The sequence below is a fragment of the Ambystoma mexicanum genome, chromosome 13 (genome assembly GCF_040938575.1).
Source record: "Ambystoma mexicanum isolate Mex_15411 chromosome 13, UKY_AmexF1_1, whole genome shotgun sequence".
NCBI classification, from domain to species: domain Eukaryota; kingdom Metazoa; phylum Chordata; class Amphibia; order Caudata; family Ambystomatidae; genus Ambystoma; species Ambystoma mexicanum.
Genome location: NC_090938.1, coordinates 750,587,128 through 750,612,454, shown reverse-complemented (window position 1 = coordinate 750,612,454; position 25,327 = coordinate 750,587,128). Strand labels below are relative to the sequence as shown.

Here is a 25,327-nt window from a genome sequence, read left to right as displayed (position 1 = left end):
TCCCCCTTCCACACCCAGGAATATAGCGCCCTGCTCACTAATCCACACTCAGTGGTATAGTCCCCTGCTCACCCTTCCACACCAGAGATATAGTACACTGCTCACACTTCCACACCCAGGGGTATAGAGCCCTGCTCAATGATCCACACTCAGTGATAGAGCACCACGCTCACCCCTCCACATCAGAGATATAGTGGCCTGCTTACCCTTCCACACCCACTAATATAGTACCCCACTCACCCTTCTACACCCAGGGATATAGTGCCCTGCTCCACCATCCACACCCAAGGTTATAGCACTCTGCTTCCCCTTCCACACCCACGGCTATATAGTGCCCTGCTCCCCTTCCACACCCATAGATGTAGTGCCCTGCTCACTAATCCACACTCAGTGATATAGTGCCCCGCTCACCCTTCTACACCCAGGGATATAGTGCCCTGCTTCCCCTTCCACACCCACAGCTATATAGTGCCCTGCTCCCCTTCCACACCCATGGATGTAGTGCCCTGCTCACTAATCCACACTCAGTGATATAGTGCCCTGCTCACCCTTCCATACCAGAGATATAGTGCCCTGCTTCCCCTTCCGCATCCAGGGCTATATAGTGCCATGCTCCCCCTTCCACACTCCAGGAAATAGTGCCCTGCTCCCCTTCCACACCCACTGATGTATTGCCCTGCTCCCCCTTCCTACCAGAGATGTAGTGCCCTGCTCACCCTTCCACACTCAGTGATATAGTGCCCTGCTCACCCTTCCATACCAGAGATATAGGGCCCTGCTCCCCCTTCCGCATCCAGGGCTATATAGTGCGCTGCTCCTCTTCCACACACACTGATGTAGTGCCCTGCTTCCCCTTCCTACCAAAGATATAGTGCCCTGCTCACCCTTCCACACCCAGGGATATAGTGCCCTGCTCCCTCTTCACACCCACTGATGTAGTGCCCTGCTCACTAATCCACACACAGTGATATGTGTCCCGTTCACCCTTCCACACCTATGGATTTAGTGCCCTGCTCCACCTTCCACACCCAGGGATATAGTGCCCTGCTCCCCCTCCACACCCACTGATGTAGTGCCCTGCTCACTAATCCACACTCCGTGGTGTAGTGCCCTGCTGCTCACCCTTCCTACCAGAGATATAGTGCCCTGCTCACCCTTCCACACCCAGGTATATATAGTGCCATGCCTCCCCTTCCACACTCCAGGAAATAGTGCCCTGCTCACTAATCCACACACAGTGATATGTGTCCCGTTCACCCTTCCACACCCAGGGATATACTGCCCTGCTCCCCCTCCACACCCACTGATGTAGTGCCCTGCTCACTAATCCACACTCAGTGATGTAGTGCCCTGCTCACCCTTCCTACCAGAGTTATAGTGCCCTGCTCACCCTTCCACATCCATGTATATAGTGCCCTGCTCCCCCTTCCACACCCAGGAATATAGCGCCCTGCTCACTAATCCACACTCAGTGATATAGTGCAATGCTCACCCTTCCATACCAGAGATATAGTACCCTGCTTCCCCTTCCACATCCAGGGCTATATAGTGCCATGCTCCCCCTTCCACACTCCAGGAAATAGTACCCTGCTCACCTTCCACACCCACTGATATAGTGTCCTGCTCACTAATCCACACACAGTGATATGTGTCCCGTTCACCCTTCCACACCCATGGATTTAGTGCCCTGCTCCACCTTCCACACCCAGGGATATAGTGCCCGCTTCCCCTTCCACACACTGGGAGATAGTGCCCTGCTCCCCCTTCCACATGCAGGGATATAGTGCCCTGCCTCCCCTTCCACTCCCCGGGAAATAGTGCCCTGCTCACCTTTCTACACTCAGGGATTTAGTGCTCTGCTCACTAGTCCACACCTAGGGGTATAGTCCCTTGTACTTCTCCCAGGTATATAGGGCCCTCTACACACGCTCCCTCTCCTCACAGTAGCACACCCCTCTTATGGATCCAAGGGGCTCTCCACTTCTTTTACACGTTCCTTTTTCTGGGTGAAAGTCACGCTCTCTCTCTTAATACTTCCCATCCCTCCCTTCTCTTGGGTCAGTGGTCTCTTTCTTTTGTCTCAAATGGGATCTGTCCTCCCTCACTGGAACTTTACTCTCTTCTGGGGTCCCAATGTCTTCCCTCTTCCTTCTGGGCTTCACAGGGGTCACCTCCCCCTCACTGGAGCACACTCCTCTTCTGGGATCTAGGGGACACCTCTCCCCCTCACTGAGCAACCCCCTCTTTTGGGATTCAGGGGGGGGGGGGGTTCTCTGCCACAATGGAGCACACCCCTATTCTGTGTTTCACAGGGCATATAGAAAGGTGGTATAACAATCACTACCAGGAAATACTCAACTTGAGACTGTGTCAAACAATCAGACTGATCAGAAGAACATTACAATAGCATTGTGATCTGATGCTTAAGTAACAGGTTGTGCATTAGTCCTGGTGGAAGAGAAAAAGACAAGTAGTCCAAAGGAGGGAGCAAGAAATTAAAAAAAGGACCTAAGCGCCTTCTGAGGTCTAGTTCTTAGAACCTGGGAGAAACCACACTGAGAGAGAAACGTAAGAGTCTGTTGTTGGCTACATCTCAGACACTGGTAGACCACATAGAGAGAAATGGGAAAGCCTGGAGAAGACTGCCTTGCAGAAACTGCGAGAGACCACACTGAGGAGGAACAATCTAAGAGCCTGCTGCAAGCTACCTCTCAGACCCTGGTAGAGACCACAGTGGGAGAGAAACCTAAGGGTCTTCTGAGGGCTACATCTCAGACACTGGGAAAGACCACAGCGGGAGAGAAATCTAAGGGTCTTCTGAGAGCTACTTCCCAGACACTGGGAGAGATCACAGTGGGAGAGAAATCTAAGGGTCTTCTGAGAGCTACTTCTCAGACACTGGAAGAGACCACAGTGGGAGAGAAACCTAAGGGCCTACTCATCGCTATGTCTCAGAACCTGGGCGAGACCAGAGCGGGAGAGGAACCTAAGGGTCTTCTGAGGGTTAAATCTTGGAGACTGGGAGGTACCACAGTGAGTGATAAACCCAAGAGCCTGCTGGGGGCTATGTCTCAGAACCTGGGCGAGACCACAGTTGGAGAGAAACCTAAGAGCCTGCTACAAGCTACTTCTCAGACACTGGGAGAGACCACAGTTGGAGCGAAATCTAAGAGCCTGCTGGGGCTATATCTCAGAACCTTGGCGGGACCACAGTGGGAGAGAAACTGAAGGGTCTTCTGAGGGTTACATCCTGGACACTGGGAGGTACCACAGTGAGAGAGAACCCCAAGAGCCTGCTGGGGGCTATATCTCATAACCTGGGTGAGACCACTGTGGGAGAGAAACCTAAGGGTCTTCTGAGGGCTACATCTCAGACACTGGAAGAGACCACAATGGGAGAGAAACCCAAGAGCCTGTTGGGGGCTATATCTCAGAACCTTGGAGAGACCAGAGCAGGAGAGGAACCGTAGGGTCTTCTGAGGGTTACATCCTGGACACTATGAGGTACCACAGTGAGAAAGAACCCCAAGAGCATACTGGGGGCTATATCTCATAACCTGGGCGAGACCAAAGTGGTAGAGAAACCTAAGAGCCTGCTGGGGGCTATATCCCAGAACCTGGGTGAGACCACAGTTGGAGAGAAACCTACGAGCCTGCTACAAGCTACTTCTCAGACACTGAGAGAGACCACAGTTGGAGGGAAACCTAAGAGCCTGCTGGGGGCTATATCTCATAACCTTGGAGAGACCAGAGCGGGAGAGGAATCTTAGGGTCTTCTGAGGGTTACATCCTGGACACTGGGAGGTACCACAGTGAGAAAGAACCCCAAGAGCCTGCTGGGGGCTATGTCTCAGAACCTGGGCGAGACCACAGTTGGAGAGAAACCTAAGAGCCTGCTACAAGCTACTTCTCAGACACTGGGAGAGACCACAGTTGGAGGGAAACCTAAGAGCCTGCTGGGGCTATATCTCAGAACCTTGGCGGGACCACAGTGGGAGAGAAACCGAAGGGTCTTCTGAGGGTTACATCCTGGTCACTGGGAGGTACCACAGTGAGAGAGAACCCCAAGTGCCTGCTGGGGGCTATATCTCATAACCTGGGTGAGACCACTGTGGGAGAGAAACCTAAGGGTCTTCTGAGGACTACATTTCAGACACTGGAAGAGACCACAGTGGGAGAGAAACCCAAGAGCCTGCTGGGGGCTATATCTCAGAACCTTGGAGAGACCAGAGCAGGAGAGGAACCGTAGGGTCTTCTGAGGGTTACATCCTGGACACTGGGAGGTACCACAGTGAGAAAGAACCCCAAGAGCATACTGCGGGCTATATCTCATAACCTGGGTGAGACCAAAGTGGGAGAGAAACCTAAGAGCCTGCTGGGGGCTATATCCCAGAACCTGGGCGAGACTACAGTTGGAGAGAAACCTAAGAGCCTGTTACAAGCTACTTCTCAGACACTGAGAGAGACCACAGTTGGAGGGAAACCTAAGAGCCTGCTGGGGGCTATATCTCATAACCTTGGAGAGACCAGAGCGGGAGAGGAACCTTAGGGTCTTCTGAGGGTTACATCCTGGACTCTGGGAGGTACCACAGTGAGAGAGAAACTAAGAACCTGATGAGGGTCAATTTATCAGAACCTGGGAGAGCCCGTACTGTGCCGGCTTAGGGCTACATTTCAAAACCTGGAATGGCCAAAGATGAGAGAGGAATGTAAGAGCCTATTGAGGGCAAACTATCAGACACCCGGAAAGACCATGGTGAGAGACAAACTAATAGCCTGCTTATGGCTATATCCCAGACACTGGGGGAGACATGGGTGTGATAGAAACCCAAACGCCACTAAGGCACTGGGAGAGACAACAGTGAGAGAGATACTTAAGAGCCGCATGATGGTTTATCTCGGAGACCGAGAGAGACCCAAGTGAAAAAGAAGCCTAAGAACCCCATTAGGGCTAGACCTTGGACACTGGGAGAGGTCAGAGTGAGAGTGAAACCTAAGAGTCTGCTGAGGGCTACATCTTAGACACTGGGAGAGAGCAGAACGAGAGAGAAATCGAAGAGTCTGCTGAGGGCTACATCCTAGGACCCAGAGAGATCACAGTGAGAGGGAAACCTTAAAGCCAGCTTCGGGCTAGACCAGTTTGAGAGAGAAATCTAAGCGCCTGCTAGGGGCTACATCTGAGACACTGGGAGAGAGCACAGTGAGAGAGGAACCTAAGAGTCTGCTCAGGGCTACATCCTAGGACCCAGAGTGACCGCAGTGAGAGATAAGCCTTAAAGCCAGCTTGGGGCTGCATCCCAGCCCCTGGGAGAGACCAGTGTGAGAGAGAAATCTAAGCACTTGCTAGGGGCTACACCTGAGAGACTGGGAGAGAGCACAGTGAGAGAGGAACCAAAGAGTCTGCTGAGGGCTCTATATCTCAGGCACCAGGCGAGTACAGACGGTGCAGGAGAAGAGTAGATTTTGTATAGAACCATTACAGACTAGAGCAGTAGCCATTTTCCTAGGAGGGTGGATGATGTCTGTTGGGTAGCAATATTGCAGCCTGTCAAAAACCCTAAGCAAGGGGGAAGAAGTACTTTCTGGTAGGAGGTTGTGTAAAGGTACTGATACCAACCGAGGAGGACAACCCACAGCAAGACGTTGAAAATATCTATGCCTGGCTTGTACCTTAAAGCAAAGAGGGAGAAGTACCTACTGTTGGGAGATTGCCAAGAACTGAGCGGGAGGTATCCAGTGATTTTAACTAATACCAAATAAAGAATGAATTTTAAACTAAACAAAATCAACAAAAAATATGGAATTTTTCCAACAAATATATGTGGTGGTGAGGTAAGGGGTTACATATGGTGGGGAGAAGGTTGAGGTGGGGTTTTAAGCATGGGGAAACAGGATTTGGGGGGCTTGTGTTTGTTTCAGTAAAAATGTATTCGTTATTTTTGTATTTGTTAAAATCGGGCATTATATCCTTGGGATTGTGAGGGGTCAGGATGTTCTGGGCCGCTATTGCCATATGGAATGTGAGTTGAATCATGAAGCGGCTCTGTATCCCCGAGATTGTATATTAGAGTTGGGGGCTAACAGTACTCCTAAAGCTGGGTGTTCGTGTAACACATTCAGTTACCCCACCTGACACTGTTATTATAGTGTCCTTTATGTGCTGTAGCATGACTCCCCTAGAACCTACAGAAGTGATCCCTCTTCCTCAGAAAGATTTTAAAGATCATTTGAATGTCATAAGTGACAGAAGGGCTTCTGAAGTGTGTTCCTTTGATTCTTGGTCATGTCTGTTTCCCAGTTCATGGACCTTAAATCTTGATATAGAATGCTGGGTGCTACCCCACATAGTTACCTGTCGATGTCTTGGCCCTGCTTGCTCTTTGACCCTGAATGTATGTGGCTGTAATTATGCCTGGTTTGGCTTTAGTTCCTGCAATAGGTCTCTGGCAGTTCTGCTTCAAGCACTTGCTCTTGCCTGACCTCTGCCCCCTGTCTGCATCCTCTGCCCCTTGTTCGCTTCCTCTGCCCCATGTCTGCTTCCTCTGCCCCCAGTCTGCTTCCTTGGCCCCTTGTCTGCTTCCTCTGCCCCTTGTCTGCGTCCTCTGCCCTACGTCGGATTCTTCTGCCTCGTGTCTGCATCCTCTGCCCCGTGTCTGCTTCCTCTGCCCCTTGTCTGCTCCCTTGGCCCCTTGTCTGCTTCCTCTACCCCTTGCCTGATTCCTCAACCCCTTGTCTGCTTTCTCTGCCCCTTGTCTGCTTCCTCTGACCAATGTCTGATAAATCGGCCCCTTGCCTGCTTCCTCTGACCCATGTCTGCTTCCTCTGATCCTTGTCTGCTTCCTTTGCCCATTTCTGCCTCCTCTGCCCCTTGTCTGCTGCCTCTGCCCCTTGTCTGCTTCCTCTGGCACATGTCTGCATCCTCTGCCCCTTGTCTGCTTCCTCTGCCTCGTGTCTGCATCCTCTGCCCCTTATCTGCTTCCTCTGCCCCGTGTCTGCTTCCTCTGCCCCGTGTCTGCTTCCTCTGCCCCTTGTCTGCTCCCTTGGCCCCTTGTCTGCTTCCTCTACCCATTTTCTGATTCATCTGCCCCTTGTCTGCTTCCTCTGCCTCGTGTCTGCATCCTCTGCCCCTTATCTGCTTCCTCTGCCCCGTGTCTGCTTCCTCTGCCCCGTGTCTGCTTCCTCTGCCCCTTGTTTGCTCCCTTGGCCCCTTGTCTGCTTCCTCTACCCATTTTCTGATTCATCTGCCCCTTGCCTGCTTCCTCTGACCCATGTCTGCTTCCTCTGATCCTTGTCTGCTACCTTTGCCCATTTCTGCTTCCTCTGCCCCTTGTCTGCTTCCTCTGCCCCGTGTCTGCTCCCTTTGCCCCTTGTCTGCTTCCTCTGCCCCTTTTCTGATTCATCTGTCCCTTGCCTGCTTCCTCTGCCCCTTGTCTGCTTCCTCTGCTCCTTGTCTGCTTCCTCTGCCCCGTGTCTGCTTCCTCTGCCCTTTTCTGATTCATCTGCCCCTTGCCTGCTTCCTCTGACCCATGTCTGCTTCCTCTGATCCTTGTCTGCTTCCTTTGCCCATTTCTTCCTCCTCTGCCCCTTGTCTGCTGCCTCTGCCCCATGTCTGCTTCCTCTGCCACATGTCTGCATCCTCTGCCCTTTGTCTGCTTCCTCTGCCTCGTGTCTGCTTCCTCTGCCCCTTGTCTGCTTCCTCTGCCCCGTGTCTGCTTCCTCTGCCCCGTGTCTGCTTCCTCTGCCTCTTGTCTGCTCCCTTGGCCCCTTGTCTGCTTCCTCTGTCCCTTTTCTGATTCATCTGCCCCTTGCCTGCTTCCTCTGACCCATGTCTGCTTCCTCTGATCCTTGTCTGCTTCCTTTGCCCATGTCTGCTTCCTCTGGCCCTTGTCTGCTTCCTCTGCCACATGTCTGCATCCTCTGCCCCTTGTCTGCTTCCTCTGCCTCGTGTCTGCATCCTCTGCCCCTTGTCTGCTTCCTCTGCTCGTGTCTGCTTCCTCTGCCCCGTGTCTGCTTCCTCTGCCCCTTGTCTGCTCCCTTGGCCCCTTCTCTGCTTCCTCTACCCATTTTCTGATTCATCTGCCCCTTGCCTGCTTCCTCTGAGTTTGAAGATTGGGTACTCCCAGTTTTTTGTTATCGGGGGGGCGGCACTATCAATGGGAGACTGATACGTAAAGAAAAAAGAGAGTGATAGGTCGCCTTCCCCTACCTCAAGACCCTGAGTCACACAAGGTTATGTCCAAGGTAGCCTCATGTGATTTTCAGGTTACACATATCACACCTAAATCACACACATATGTTAGTTTACGCTTTTCAATTTATTATTCAAAAAATAAAATCAATACCTACAAAAAGTAAAAAACAAGCTGTGCTAGTCACTTACAATCTAACTGGTAAAAGTTCACCAGGCCTTTCAAAATGTCAGTGACCATAATAAAAGGTAACGGGAAGGGACAGTGTATCTTACTGTGAGTGTGTACATATGTGCTTACACGGAAGAATCAAAACATATTGTGGTCTCCCAACTTCTGATGTGTACCTCAAAGGTTGTTAACCAGAGTGAGAAATCTAATATTGTGTTTTTAGTTTGTTTATCACTCTGTTTAAGATAACTTGCATGGATATAGGGTAGCTGCGGGTTATTTAATACACGCCGGCTATCCTGTTATAAATTATTCAATATGAGAGGTAGGAATCGGCAAATACACAAGTTCCTATTAACACGTCGACATATGTTTCGGCCTTTTATGACTCATACGGGACACTCTTGTGCCGTTGGTCGAGATGTTGATAATGGCCGTCTTCAGGACAGGGGCAGATTGATACTTTTCCGTAGTGAATACTTTCCCATTAGTAGAACATCTAGATTAAAATACATAAAGAGTAATGTATAAAGAGATTGTATAGATTGGGACATATTGTTCACCAGTCCACACCGTTTTTTAAGAATTGGTGAACAATATGTCCCAATCTATACAATCTCTTTATACATTACTCTTTATGTATTTTAATCTAGATGTTCTACTAATGGGAAAGTATTCACTACGGAAAAGTATCAATCTGCCCCTGTCCTGAAGACGGCCATTATCAACATCTCGACCAACGGCACAAGAGAGTCCCGTATGAGTCATAAAAGGCCGAAACATATGTCGACGTGTTAATAGGAACTTGTGTATTTGCCGATTCCTACCTCTCATATTGAATAATTTATAACAGGATAGCCGGCGTGTATTAAATAACCCGCAGCTACCCTATATCCATGCAAGTTATCTTAAACAGAGTGATAAACAAACTAAAAACACAATATTAGATTTCTCACTCTGGTAAACAACCTTTGAGGTACACATCAGAAGTTGGGAGACCACAATATGTTTTGATTCTTCCGTGTAAGCACATATGTACACACTCACAGTAAGATACACTGTCCCTTCCCGTTACCTTTTATTATGGTCACTGACATTTTGAAAGGCCTGGTGAACTTTTACCAGTTAGATTGTAAGTGACTAGCACAGCTTGTTTTTTACTTTTTGTAGGTATTGATTTTATTTTTTGAATAATAAATTGAAAAGCGTAAACTAACATATGTGTGTGATTTAGGTGTGATATGTGTAACCTGAAAATCACATGAGGCTACCTTGGACATAACCTTGTGTGACTCAGGGTCTTGAGGTAGGGGAAGGCGACCTATCACTCTCTTTTTTCTTTACTGCTTCCTCTGATCCATGTCTGCTTCCTCTGCCCTATGTCTGATTCTTCTGCCTCGTTTCTGCATCCTCTGCCCCTTGTCTGCTTCCTCTGCCCCGTGTCTGCTCCCTTGGCCCCTTGTCTGCTTCCTCTGCCCCTTTTCTGATTTATCTGCCCTCTGCCTGCTTCCTCTGCCCCTTGTCTGCTTCCTCTGCCCCTTGTCTGCTTCCTCTGCCCCGTGTCTGCTTTGTCTGCCCTTTTCTGATTCATCTGCCCCTTGCCTGCTTCCTCTGACCCATGTCTGCTTCCTCTGATCCTTGTCTGCTTCCTTTGCCCATTTCTTCCTCCTCTGCCCCTTGTCTGCTGCCTCTGCCCCTTGTCTGCTTCCTCTGCCACATGTCTGCATCCTCTGCCCCTTGTCTGCTTCCTCTGCCCCATGTCTGCTTCCTCTGCCCCATGTCTGCTGCTTCCTCTGCCCCGTGTCTGCTTCCTCTGCCCCTTGTCTGCTTCCTCTGTCCCTTTTCTGATTCATCTGCCCCTTGCCTGCTTCCTCTGACCCATGTCTGCTTCCTCTGATCCTTGTCTGCTTCCTTTGCCCATTTCTTCCTCCTCTGCCCCTTGTCTGCTGCCTCTGCCCCTTGTCTGCTTCCTCTGCCTCGTGTCTGCATCATCTGCCCCTTGTCTGCTTCCTCTGCCCCATGTCTGCTGCTTCCTCTGCCCCGTGTCTGCTTCCTCTGCCCCTTGTCTGCTTCCTCTGTCCCTTTTCTGATTCATCTGCCCCTTGCCTGCTTCCTCTGGCCCATGTCTGCTTCCTCTGATCCTTGTCTGCTTCCTTTGCCCATGTCTGCTTCCTCTGCCCCTTGTCTACTTCCTCTGCCACAAGTCTGCATCCTCTGCCCCTTGTCTGCTTCCTCTGCCCCGTGTCTGCTTCCTCTGCCCCGTGTCTGCTTCTTCTGCCCCTTGTCTGCTCCCTTGGCCCCTTGTCTGCTTCATCTACCTATTTTCTGATTCACCTGCCCCTTGTCTGCTTCCTTTGCCCATTTCTGCTTCCTCTGCCCCTTGTCTGCGTCCTCTGCCCTATGTCTGATTCTTCTGCCTCGTTTCTGCATCCTCTGCCCCTTGTCTGCTTCCTCTGCCCCGTGTCTGCTCCCTTGGCCCCTTGTCTGCTTCCTCTGCCCCTTTTCTGATTCATCTGCCCCTTGCGTGCTTCCTCTGCCCCTTGTCTGCTTGCTCTGCCCCTTGTCTGCTTCCTCTGCCCCGTGTCTGCTTCCTCTGCCCTTTTCTGATTCATCTGCCCCTTGCCTGCTTCCTCTGACCCATGTCTGCTTCCTCTGATCCTTGACTGCCTCCTTTGCCCATTTCTTCCTCCTCTGCCACTTGTCTGCTGCCTCTGCCCCTCGTCTGCTTCCACTGCCACATGTCTGCATCCTCTGCCCTTTGTCTGCTTCCTTTGCCTCGTATCTGCATCCTCTGCCCCTTGTCTGCTTCCTCTGCCCCGTGTCTGCTTCCTCTGCCCCGTGTCTGCTTCCTCTGCCCCGTGTCTGCTTCCTCTGCCCCTTGTCTGCTCCCATGGCCCCTTGTCTGCTTCCTCTGTCCCTTATCTGATTCATCTGCCCCTTGCCTGCTTCCTCTGACCCATGTCTGCTTCCTCTGATCCTTGTCTGCTTCCTTTGCCCATGTCTGCTTCCTCTGCCCCTTGTCTGTGCACCAATCTTTCTATCTTAAATTGCTGAACACGGTACCACACATCCTTGTCAGTCTATTGCCATTGACCAGTGAACGCTTGGGAGAGGGTACCCTTCCAGGCTCTAGCAGAACCCCCATTGCAGCGCCAGTCACTCTGGAGTAAAGATCGAGTGCATGTTTTATGTTCTGGCTTCATTCATGCCTCTAGGTTCTTCTTGGGCCGCCCCTCCCATGTCCAACTTGGTCCCTTTCTCTCTGCCACCTCTCTCTATCTGTGGCTTTCTCCAGGGCTCTATCCTCTCACCATGGTTTTCAACTTCAACTTGGCCCCTTTGGACCACCTGATCTCTACCTTCTCCTCTAACTTTCAGTGTTATGCGGATGACACTCAGCTTCCCTCCAGGCTCCCCTCAGCCTCCTCTCCTCTCTTGCTCACTCCTGACTGTCTATCCGTGATTCTCTCTGCAGGTATCTCCCTCTGGAATGGCATCCCTACCCCTCTCAAACTTGAGCGGACGACCTAAAGTTCTGGAAGCAGCTCAAAACTTTCCTCTTCTCCTCTCCATTCTCTCTCTCCGCTGCTGACCTACCTGACCTACCTGTCTGCTGTACCGACTAGTTGCTTGGCTACCCTCAGAGTCTCACTGGGTACGAGGCGCTTTCTTGATTAGTCACCCTTGCACTGCCTCTTGGCCTACCACGCACTTAGGGTCTGTAACTGAAACCCTACAGTCCCTTGTTCTCCTTGCATTACCCATAGCTGCGCTGCCCTGGCTGCACTTACTCATAGCATTACTGCCCTGTTTACCCTCCCCTCTTCCTTGCACTTCCCCCCTCCCTTTCCCCTTGCATTTCTCATTCTCGCACTTGCGCGATCTGATTGACACAAGGCCTAGTAAGATTGTTTGTCTTGTCCTCCCTCTGGCTTCCCTCCCTTGTTTTGTCGCGCCTAGAAACACTTGTGTACAACTGGTGCGTTATAAATGACTTATATCATATCATGACGTTAGCAGTAGCCCCCTCACACACAGACCACTGCAATGGTGTGTATGGAGGACTCCCGGCAAAGCACATCTGCAAACCCCAGGGTGCACACAACTTTGCAGCTTTCCTCTGTGCTGCGATTCATCACTGCGGCCCTAGATAGGCTGAAATGCTGTCAATCAAACACAGGCCAGGCTTCCATACCAGCCTCTTATTTGACAAAGGCCCATGGAATGCTCTTCCCAGACACCTTTGCTTCAGTGAGGGCTTCGTAAAGTTTTGTGGAGGTCTGGAAACCTTTCTATTCATTCCAGCATATCAACACATTGGTCGGACCCGGCTGCACAATCTCTCCTCTGCTTCCCCTCGGCATAGTGCCATGAAGAAGGCATCTGACAGCAGGCTCCTTGGCATGATTAATACATAATATATATCCATGCCAGAATTGTAGAATTGTGAAGGATCTACAATCGGATTACCATGAATTAATCGAATCAGAAATGTCCGAAGAAGAAAACGGAAGTTATGTTAGTGAAAATGTTCTCCCCCAGACATTTCTGACAACCCGCTTCCCCCCCACCCCCTTACTTACCTGTGCGCGGCACACCTCCTTGTGTGCCGCCGTTTCCTGCATCTCTCTGCAACGCCGGTTCCCTTCACTTATGTGGATGGCAACTGGCACTCCTGGGTCCGCCTTTTTTTTCCTTAACTTTATTCGAACAGGTGCGGAGGCACCCCTGCAACCCGCAATGACATTATAGAGAACAAGCGTTTTGGGGACACCCCCACAGCCCCTGCTGCCCTTGTTCACTATAATGCCAACGAATGGGGGATTTGTTTGAAATCCGACTGTATGAAAATATCGGACAGTCGAAATTCGAACAAATCTCTCATTCGTTTTTTGTTTTCTTCGATAAATTATACAGAACCCTACAATCAGTCTTCAGCAATGGCAAAGAATTGATAGCTACTTTAATTGAACCCATGCTTGGTTGCATTTGAGCAAACAAACAATCCAGCAGTCCCAGGACGAAACCACATTTTCAATGGATCAGATACAAATGAGAGCTGGAATGTACCAATGCAGCATTAGGAGATGCACACTTTATCCTGCCCTGCTATCTGTTTGTACGTCTTGTTTTGTTTTCTGTGCCCTTTGAGGCCCATGGGTGAGTAGCGCAATACAAGAATTGTAAATAAATAAATAAATATTCACTGAATCTCCCGTAACGACCCCAAAGAGCTAAACAATACAGCTTTGCAGAACGTACAGCTTCAAATCGTCCAATATTGTGCATCTCCCGATGCAAGGAAGGCCTGCAAGGAAAGCAGATAGGCGACGCATGCCAGGGAATTCGGCAAAGAATGAACATACGCAGACATGCCAGTGCTCTGGGGCAGCATTTCCCACAAAATGGGCACACGCGTAAGGACCTGTTGGATTTGGTCCTGAAAGGGAGATTTCCCAAATACAAGACACATACGAACAAGAAAACTCAGGTTTTTGAGGATACTTGACCTTACAAACAGAGGGTTGATCAGAGAAGTCGGCAGCATGTTTCTGGAGGATAGCTCAGGGGCAACGTGCTTGCCTTGGAAACAAAACAACACAGAGCAACGCAGGTTCGATCCCTGGGTCCGCGCATAGAAACCTCTGGGTATTAAGCACGTTATAAATAAGCAATTACAGTTATGAGGTGAGCTTTTAGTGCTATCCCATCAGCCATCATACCAAGCAACCCTGCTAATTTACCCCTCATCTTCACTGAGGAGCTTCTAATTACACGTCCTTGCGAAGGCATATAAGTCACCCAACGTTTGCCCATAAACAAATGGATAGTTCATTAATGAAAAAAGTGTGAACTGCCTTTTGCAAACAATTATGTGTTCGGATTGCTGTCAGTCAGTAGTGTGCCTTCCAAATAAACAGCCATGATTAAAACATGTTGAACTTTGGTGCACAGGCTTTCAGAAATGCAATTTGACCTGTGCAATGTGGACACCATAACACTTTCTTCCTCTGCCTTTTCACACCCTGCACCCTGAAACGTGTGCCATGAACAGAAATATACATATTTTAGAGTTCACTAGGCCCTGCTTTATGAAGTAATGCAGACACGAGTGGATTGCTTGATCTATGTACGGTTCTATGTCATTTAATCGCGGGATATTTTTTTGTTGGGTTTTTTACCATGAATATTTTAACGAAAATACCGATCGAATCTTTTTTTAACATTATTTTTTGGGGGTCTCCCCTAACCCCCATTCCCTTTCAGTTTTACCTATTCCCAAAGACCAACATCCCATATATATAATTTTCTAACCCCCCCAAAACAATTTGATGGGTTTTTTCGTTAAAATATTTGCAGTAGGGGAGGCCACCAGGGGGCGCGGGCAGGATGGACGCCTGAACGTCGAGCTCCGCACCCAGCCCCGGGTGAATCACGATTTATCGGCGAAACGAGGGTCCCATATACTACGCGACCCCCCCCAAAAGACGTGGAAGCCTGTGGCCCCCACCTGGGTCCAACTTTGGTTCCGATCCGACGCTCCTGTGCGGAGTTACACGGACCAAGGCGATATCGGCTGCCCCTCCCCCACGACCTGGCGCGGAGTGGCGCAGGAGACAGCACGAGCCGCGCCGCCCACGAATAGGCCCGAGAGGGTGAGCCCGCGGCGCTTCCTCCCCTGGGCATCCTCCGACTTGAAGAAAACCGTCCACCCACACAGGGAACGCACGCCCGGCGCCTCTGGTGCCCGAGGCCCGGCCTGACCCGGAGAAAGGCGGCGTCCGTCGTAAACTGGCCGACACGAACCCCTCATGAACTGGAGAGAGAACTTGCTGAAATATCAGTTTGTTCCCAAAGAAAGGACCATGGCCGCCGGTAGCCCCACCGTCCCACCCCCGGATCTGGGGGCTATCCAGAACAACATCCAAACGATTCTGGAGGAGATACGAGGTATGAGGACAGACATGGGGGCCAAACTGGCCGACCTCACCACCAAGGTCGCCACCCTAGAAGACCGCGTGGAGGGCGTCGAGAATAACCAACTTTCGGCGACACTCCTCGAAACCCAAATGGACATGAGACTCCGAGACATGGAAAGGCGCGAGGAAGAGCTTCGGTTCAAGGTTGACGACATGGAAAATAGGGAGAGGAGGAACAACCTTCGAATCTTTGGCCTGATGGAATCTGAGGGCGAATCCGTACAAGGACTTGAAGGCAAAGTGCACGATATCGTGAGGATCGCCCTGGGAACGGAAGACGTGGGGGCGACCAACTTCGACAGGGTGCACCGAGCGGGGGGGGGAGGCAGAGGCCCACGCTCGGTTCTGGTTCGGCTGCACTACTACAGGGACAAGATCAGAATCCTGGAAAAGGCGAGACATCTTGGCACCATACAGTACGGTGATTCAAAGGTATCCATCTTCCAAGACCTCTCGGCCCTAACCCTGTCAATGAGGAGGAAATGCGGCACACTCACAAGATGGTTGCAGGGAAAAGGAGTCCGATATCGGTGGGGTCACCCCTTCTATTTGGAGTTTGAGTGGCTAGGTGAGAAACACCACCTGGTGTCGGAGGAGGACATACGAAGAGCCACGGACGATCTGGTGAACGACCAGGCGGGCCATTCGGGCGCCCAGGAGGGAGGACCACGGGACCCCCCTAGGGGTCCCGACGGCCCAGGAAATCACAGTGGGAAATCTAAGGTCAAGGGGGCCCGAAAGTTTCGGAAAACCAGACACCCGTCGATGAACCCGGAAAATCACACTGACTCATGAAAATGACGTTCGATTGGAAGGAGAGAAAATCATGAGGTGAGAGACGATTCAGGGTACGGACGCAGGAGGCCCCGGGCCCACGAACTGCCTTGAACGGACACCGCGGCGGTGTCGCGTTTGGCCCACCGGACCTTGGGTCGGCAGACCATTATGTTAAAAAGTTAACTGTTTATTTGTGTTGCCCCGCGTTTGGGTTTCTGGTTGTGGGTTGAGGGCCCGGGCGGGGTCTCTGGTTTTTGTCTCGGTTAAGTGCACCGAAGGCCTGCAGGGGCCGACCTGAATCGGACTTGCGATCTGGGACTCTCCAGACACACGAAAACCCCGGGGCTGGGGTTGGAGTCCTTGGTGGTTCGTTGACCGGCCCCAACACATGTTGGGGAGAGTGGACGGACGCCTCAAGGTACAAGGGTGGGGAGGGGGGAGGGAAGACACGGGGAGGGGGGTCAGTTGCAAGGGGGGAGGGGATGGGGGGGATAACGGGGTAGTTTGGGGGACTCAGGGGGAAAGTCAGTTCAGACCGCAAGAATACGCTTGGCAAGGGGCACTAAAATTCAATCACCACGAGGGGTTCAGAATACGCACACGGTATGATGACAACGATTGAAGGGAAGGTGGGCACGTTAAATGTCAAGGGTCTAAACTCTCAAAATAAAAGATCCCTCACGGGCAACATGTTCCGAAAACAACACCTGACGGTCCTATTTCTACAGGAAACACATTATAAGCGCGGGAGGGAATCCAGAATCAAGGGGAAAGACATCGGTAGCAACTATTGGGCTTCACACCCGACCTCGAAGAAGGAGGGGGTGGGCATTCTCCTGGGAAGGGCTCTCCAACTAACGGGGGTGGAAACCAAGAGGGGGTTTGGGGGTCGATTTCTGGGTGTCAAGGGGCTTTGCGAGGGGCAGCGAGTTACTCTCGCCACCGTATACGCGCCCAACACGGGCCAGGTGGAGTTCCTCACACGGATCTTTGGTGTCATGGATGAATGGGCCGAGGGGGCCATGATTCTCGGGGGTGATTTTAATCTCATAGCCGACCCCCAACTGGACTGGTGGTCCGCCAGAGGTGGGGTACCCAAGGGGATCACGAGGGATAACCTGGCCTTGCAGAACCTCTTGAAGGATCACTACTGGGTAGATGTTTGGCGCAAGGCGTACCCGGCCCAGGGTGGTTACACATTCTTTTCTCCCCCGCACTGCACCTACACCAGAATCGACCTTCTGTTGGCCTCAGAGGAGGGAGATGGGGCGATGACCCAACCAAAAGTCGAGACCATAACGTGGTCGGACCATGAACTACTTATAGCTAACTGGTCCCTGCCCATCGCCCCGAGATCGGCTCGATGGCGGTGCAACGACACGCTCCTTAGGGATCCAGTATTCCGTGAGTTCATGAAGCAGGAAATGCTGGCCTACTTCGAGACAAATGACACGGGGGAGACGGACATGTCCATGGTATGGGAAGCGGGGAAGGCCACCTTCAGAGGCCTCCTCATAGCGGAGGGCTCGAGGCGTAAAAGAGAGAGGGGCCTGATCGAGAGCAGACTCCGAGGGGAGCTGCAGATCTTGCGGGCCAGACTGGGAGTCCCGGGAGTGGACCGGAGGGCACTATTGGACGAGATGCAGGGCAAAAGACAGGAGCTCCATACGGTTCTCATAGGGGAGGTGGTTAAGAGGATGCGATATACCAAACAGAGATACTACGAACAGGGCGACAGGGTAGGCACTCTGCTGGCTCAGAGGTCGAGGGGGTGTAGAGTGGAGAGAGGGATTACCCGGTTGACCGACGAAGAGGGCAGGGTTCATGGGAACCGGCATGAAGTGACGGAATGCTTTGCTGAGTACTACAGCAAACTCTATTCTAGGCAAGCGGGCGAATCTCGGGAGGACATTGCCTCCTACCTGGCAGAACACCCCCTCCCCAAACTGACCGACCAGGACTTGGAGGCCCTCGAGGGGGAAATTTCAGAAGAGGAGGTGGAGGGAGCCATCAAGAGACTGAAGGCCGGAAAGGCTCCTGGCCTTGACGGCTACACAGCGGATTTCTATAAACAGACCCAGTCCACCTTAGTGAAGCCCCTGACCAAATTGTTCAACCAAATTAGAGGCAACGACACGATCCCCCCGACTTTCCTACAGGCCCTCATCACCGTCATACCTAAACCTGGTAAAGACCGGGCAGCTTGTGGGTCTTACAGACCCATTTCACTTCTCAACTTAGATGCCAAGATCTTTGCTAGGATCCTGGCCTCCAGATTGGAAAACTCCCTCCCACGCCTGATACATCCTGATCAGGCGGGATTCGTCCTCAATAGACAGGGTTCCGATAATTTAAGGAAGACCCTCCATGTATTGGCCACGACCGAGGCCAGGAATGAAGGCGCTCTCCTACTGGCTCTTGACGCGGAGAAGGCCTTTGACAGGGTCAGCTGGGCTTTCATGAGGGAGGTTCTCTTGTCAGTGGGGATGGGTCCAAGGTGGTTGGGATGGATATCCGCGCTCTACTCCTCCCCCTCGGCCAGAGTGGTGGCTAACGGGATTGAGTCTAGGGAATTCCCCCTTGAACGTGGCACGAGGCAGGGATGCCCCCTGTCTCCGTTAATCTACGCATTGGTGATGGAACCGTGGGCAATCTCGATCCGCAATGATGCGGACATCAGTGGTGTACAGATGGGGGATATGCACTGCAAGATCTGCCTCTTTGCGGATGACGCCCTGCTCTATGTCACCAGACCGTCCCAAACAATCCCTCGGGTTCTGCAGGGCCTCGCAAGATATGGAGAACTATCGGGGTATAAGGTTAATTTGGACAAATCGGTCGCATTCATGGGTGGGAACCTGCCAGACACGGAGGTGACCTTTGTGGAGGGTCTCCCCTTCAAGCGGAGCGATGAGGGGTTCCGTTACTTGGGAGTCCAAATCACACGTAACCTTGAGGACCTGTATGGGGCCAACTTCCCCCCCCTCTGGTCAGCAATCAGGAGAGACATAGAAAGGTGGGCGGGAACGGGTCTCTCATGGATGGCACGCCTTAACCTTATAAAAATGGTTATCCTCCCAAAATTTCTGTTTCTCTTTCAAATGCTCCCGGTCCAAGTCCCCAAGGCCTTTTTTGACGAGACAAAACGCATCCTCCTTAGATTCCTCTGGCAGGGCAAAAAACACAGGATTTCATACGAGGTTCTGACTAGGACCAAGGAAGATGGAGGGGTGGGCTACCCTGATCTCGAGACGTATTATAGGGCTTCCCAGTTGAGGATCCTGGTCGATCACTTCTCACCGGGACCGAAAAAACAGTGGGTAGCCATGGACAATAGGCCCCTGGCGCCCGTCACACTAGAGGAATGGCTCTGGGTCCCAAGGAGAACGATCCCCAGATCAGTCTTGAACCACCCGATTCTAAGAGTACTGTGGTCCCTGTGGAGAGAGGGAGGTTACTATAGATGGCTCACGACATGGCCCTCCCCCTTGAGCTGCATCTGGGCCCCTCCTTTCCTGGCCAAAATAGCGGAACCAGCAGCCTACCAGACATGGTTCGAGGCGGGCCTTAGTAGGACCGGCCAGTTGTGGGTGGGGGGCTCCTTCCTCCCCTTGAAGGACCTTGAGGAAGCCCTGGGAATAGGCACGCTTTCCCCGTTCCGATATCTTCAGCTTAAGGGTGCCCTCACGGAACCATCTTGGGGTGATACCCTCAGGAGGGAACTCACAGACTTTGAAAAACTCCTTCTGACCGCAAGGGGCTCCAAGGGGATAATCTCCCGCCTATACAAGCTCTTTCTGTTCTCCATCCCCCGAGACCCGCCACCAGCACGCATACAATGGGGTAGGGACCTGGGCGAGGAAATTGATGACGAGAGATGGACAGAGATGTGTAGACGGGCCAATCGATCCACATCCTCCCTCCAATATCGCCATCAGGCCCTCAAGATATTACATAGATGGCACTACCCCCCGCAAAGAATAGCCAAAATGCGTCCAGGATATGACCCACACTGTTGGAAATGTAGGACAGAGAGAGGTGACTATATCCACATGTGGTGGGGATGCCCAGTGGTCCAGAAATACTGGGACAAGGTGCGGACCTGGATCAAAGGGGTAGATGGGATAGAACGAGTATCCTGCCCGTGGCTCTTCCTCTTCGGGATTAGTAACGAAGAGGACCGGGGTAACACTCATGATCACATGCTCCAGGTGATGCTGGTAGCAGCTAGATGCTGTCTAGCGCAGAAATGGAAACACCCGAGAATGCCAGGGGAAAAAACCTGGGTGACCAAAGTAAGGGCCATCTACGACATGGAGTTCCTCACACACCTGCTCGATGAGTCTAAGTCCAGTATCGAGGAAATTTGGCTCCCCTTCTTTGATAAGTACGGCCGAGTGGTCTAGGTCCTGAAGACTGAGCTGAGGGATTCCCCTCCTCCCCACGGATGTGGGACCATGGGCCAAGGACCCGGCTGAGAACTGAACTCGTTTGGCCCATATGACTTTGGCGTGCCACACGCATATTGTATTGACGCCTCCATCATTAAGAGAGCCCGTTGTGCAAGTGTTTATCAAGGCTATGTAAGCGCGAACTGAAGGGGGGTGGGGGGAGGGAGAGGGAGGGGGGGGGGCATGGGGTGTGTTTCGTCTGGTTTTCTCTTTATGTTAACTCACATTAATAAATGCAATGCAAGAATGTAACCTCGTTATGCACCAAGGAAACTTAATAAAATTGATTTTCAAAAAAAAAATATTTGCAGTAAAAAACCTAGCGAAAGAAAGTCCTGCGATTAAAGGACATTGTACCCTATGTACATGTGAGCATCTTTTAGGCAGTGCAAGATTCCTACTGCTCCTGTCTGCAAGTTAACAGGTGTGTTCTGTACAGGTATTGCTGGGTACGACTTCGCTTCATCGACAGTCGTTTTTTCGATGCGTATTTTTACAAAAACACTTTGCAAAAAAAACTTGTCGAAATTTTTGGGGTGGGGTGGGAAAGAGCAGATAAAGGGTTGTGGGGTCGCGAACAGTACAACATAGGTGGGTAGAGGCCCCCCCAAGAGGGCCCCCCAAAATAAAAAAAAACAAATTTCAATGACTTTTTTTGGCAAAATGTCTTCAGAAAAACACCTGCCGAAAAAACAATTGTCGATGATATGACATAGAACCGCATTGCTGGTAGAGAAGATGACCAGGTCACTGCATTCCTTGCATGTCAGCCCTGGGGGTACATTTCTGATTCCTGTTTCTTTCCCCTCACTATTGCCCATTACTTTTTGATCATGATTAATTAACCTTTCAAACTCAGACATTATTTAATCTCAGTAAGATGTTTTGGTTAATCCAATAAAAGGTAACAACACTTTTGCTTTTTTTAAATTTCTTTTTAAACCAGACTAACGCAGAGGCAAACTTTTGTTTCTCATTCAAATACAGATGGAAGTGTTGACACGGTGACTCAGCTTGAAACTGAAGCTATTTTGATATAGCAAAGTCCTGGAGGGGAACATGCAATGATTACTTTGTTGAGCGCCATTTTGATTTCTTTCCCCTTTTCCCTCAGGAAGAGATCCGAGCTTCTTAAGCCAAGAGCGAACCCTGGTATGGAGCCACGCCCACAACATGGCCTTCCCGCAGCTTGAAGTCAAGGGCCAGCACTTCACTCTGTCCATTCCTCAGGCCGGCTTCTATTACGTCTACTGCCAGGTGGGCTTCCAAGGCAGCTGCCACAATGCCAGGAGCCCACTCATACTGTCTACCCGTGTCTGCCACAAGCACAACTCGTATCCAACCGACTGCACCGTGCTACTGGAGGTAACAGAGACGGTCTGCAGCTATGGCAACGACACCAAGAAGTGGTACACCTCCCTGAGCCAGGGGGCGCTGGTGCAGCTCCAGCGGGGTCACCTGCTGTTCGTCGAAGTCATGCACCCCGAGCTGGTTGACTACGAAGAAGGGAAGACGTTCTTTGGAGCAATGCTGTTCTCCTGAACTTCCCCCTTGGGCACAGAGAATCCATTTGCTGGAGGATGGGCAGGGTAGCCTTATAATCTAACAGTAATGGAACTTTTCCAAGAGACTGAAGTCTTAATGACTACTGCCAGAAACATGAAGTCAACCTAAAATCACAGTGTGCTTCCTCCCTGAGGCACCAGTATCATTTAATCAAGTGCCACCATTACCCCACTCCTGTCCTACTACCAGTAAACCAACCCAATCTGTAAGGCATTCTAGAGAGTGCCACCACACGCCAACATGTGGTTGCCTTGCTAACGCTTGGTGTAGGAGGGCACAGAGGCACGACTCCTTCCTCTTCCAATCACTGCTCACGGAATCTCCCCCGCTGTCTCCTCCGTTACTCTGTCGTCAGTTGTTCAGGGCACTACGCGCTCATTCTCCCGCCCTCTCCCACTAAGAAGCCAGGTCTTTGGATCGGTGGGTTTGTGTGTCCATCACAGAGATCTGCGGTTGATCTAATCTGTCTGAGGCTGATAGAACGAGGGCCACTGTGTTGGGTACCAACAGAAAATAAACTGAGCTTTTATATCACACTTCATGCCGGAGACCAGCCTCGGTTTTTGGTCCTCTGTTGAATTTATTCTCCCCCCCTCTTTTCTAGAGCTGGTCCATCTAATACATCAAAGCAACTAATTCAGCTTTGTAAACTATTGGACCAACACACTTGTTATTCCAGCCTTTAAAAACTTCCAGATGCCTTCTCTTTCTTTGAAAAATATGAGGAAACAAATACCGAACAAATAATTATTTGGGTTGATTTTTTAATTTATTAGACAACTGATGATTATTGGTTGTTGAATTCCATTTTATGTACAACAAATATTTTTATATCTAGCTTTTCTTGCACGTTAAGATGTGACTTTGTAGCACATGGACAGTACTAACCCACCAATGATTTTGAAATTGGATGTTATTTTCTGTACTGCACTTATCTTTGTATGATTATTGTTGTCGATGACGACTTGTATAAAGAAAAATCAAAAAGACTTAACAAAATGACTGCTAATACAATAAGGCAGTAACTTAAGACATTGGATTGACTTCACAGTAAAATCTCTCCTCCATAAGGATACCTGGCTTACTATTTGAAGCACTTAAATGTAACAGAACTAACAGAACAACATAGGCATTCTAACAGAAATGTAATGCCAACAAATGTACATGTGGTTGGAGCTCTCCCTTTTGTTCTCCATTGTAGAATAGCCCTTTATCCTTCCACATTAAGGGCCATCCCTTTCGTTACTCGGAGACCATCCTCTAAGCACGGGACCAGGATTCGAACCCGTCTTGCTTCCAAGACCAGTGTGTTGCCCCTGAGCTATCCTCCCGCCCCAATAAACATCTCTTATCAACACCAAAGTTCCCCTCTGGGTTGCATGTGCTCTATTTGAACACACCTGTTCTGTTGGTTTATGTTTTCATCGTGACCACATGTCCAAGGGCCATCCCCCAATTCCCCATACCCTGAGGTCCTTCAGTCCAGCTTGACACCCCCCTGTTAGACTTCTACATCAACAGCTTTACCTAGACCCCTGGTGTCCTTACAGATCCCCACCCTTGTCCCACACCCGTGAAGGCCCTCGTAGATCTCCAACATTACCAGCCTTAGCGCAGTTCACTGCAGACCCCATAGGTGTGGGTTCGAGATTGCTGAGAGCAAGGAGCTCTTTAGCTCCTCCTTCGACCCAGGAGAGCCTGGGTAGCTTGACACCATCAGTCACCAGGAGCTACATTTGACTCCGCTGGCCAACTGGTGCCATACAAACATACACATGTGATATTAACTTTGTAGGTTAGGTAACATGAATAAAGGTGACTAAGGTACACATCAAAGGTACATGTAAAGCAGGATGGAACATACATCATGGACTGAAATGGAGTGTTTGAATCTCATGCGCGCTGTGTACTAGCTCCTGGTTCTAACGACGTATCTCCTGCCTCCTGGGTGATGCTACTTTTAGCTCCTGATAATCAAATCTCAATTTCGACCCCCGGGGTATGCAGCCTATTCTGACCCTACGGTTTCCACACCCAGGCTCGCTCTTAAGGGTGATCAACTTTACTCCTCAACTTGAAGTCCTCATAGGAACCACACCGTTACAACCTTACCTCACAGCCAGCTAATGAGCTGAAAGCCTTTGTGGAGATCTCCTACACTTCTCAAACCCTCTGCATTGGCTCGAGAGTTCTCCATTACCCCCACAGACCCAGCGCATTCTGGGTTCTGTCGCCATTGAGCCCGCATGCCCACTCTCAGAGGTTACCCTGCCCCATGCGTCGCACATGTCCGCAGAGGACTCCAACTTCCGCACACACCTGCAAGGTGTCCTCCTGCCAGCCATGGTTCATGCCTCTTCCTTGCCCCCTGCTTGCATTTGTCCTGATGAATGATGCCCCTGTCGTTGCGTGCATCAATTTGCCCCTTTGCTGGTAAGTGCACCTTCGCCAATAAAGCGTAATGCCAACAGAGTGTGCTCCATTGAGTGTCACTCAGCAAACACTCAAGGCAAACTGCTAGTAGACCAGGTTCAGGTAACGGCCCAATGTCCCAGCATATCCCAGTGGCTAGGCTGCAAGGGCCAGGACACATGTTTACAGGTGTGCACATGGAAGATTACATGTTTTACTTACAATGCCAGGAGGGGAGACTGCACACCGATCCGGAAGCCAAGTCACTGTGGACAAGCTATAGGCCTGAGAGTCAGGTACCTGTCCATGGAGGAGCCTCACCTTCCATCCCATTTGAATGATTGCCAGAATAAATCTACAACCTCATCAAATTCACTGCCACCACAAAACCACGTGCTCCGCAAGGGCCAGGAATTCAAACAATATTTCCTGGGGCAATTCTCGTATTCCCTACTTCAGGAAGCTCCAATGCGTACAATTGCCTTTCAGTGTTAAAATGTAATTAGGTTTTAATCCATACTCTCCTAACATCTATAAGATTAAACATAATAACTATATATGTTTACCTTAAAAGCCCTGCTCAAATCAGGCACCAACCTTTGTATAGAGCCCCCTTGTGGCAGGGTGCCGCTTCTGCCACGGAAGGAAGCATGGCAACAGAGCAGTGTGGCCAGGTGCAGGGGGCACACATATGTATTTCCGCTGCACTCCCTTGTTTGTTTGTTGAAAGTAATGCCACTCCCTCATTATTTTTTTTCAGATTATCATGGGTTCTTATTTT

General features: G+C 50.7%; 1 protein-coding gene across 1 annotated transcript in view; it reads left to right on the top strand.

The window, feature by feature from the left end:
• LOC138521899 (lymphotoxin-beta-like) overlaps positions 1 to 23,207 on the top strand; it is a 66,900-nt gene extending 43,693 nt beyond the window's left edge. Inside the window, exon 4 of the mRNA XM_069635059.1 lies at positions 21,683 to 23,207. Coding sequence (XP_069491160.1) covers positions 21,683 to 22,110 — 428 coding nt within the window. The 3' untranslated portion in view covers positions 22,111 to 23,207. The remainder of the gene's footprint in view (positions 1 to 21,682) is intronic.
• Positions 23,208 to 25,327: the final 2,120 nt, after the last annotated feature.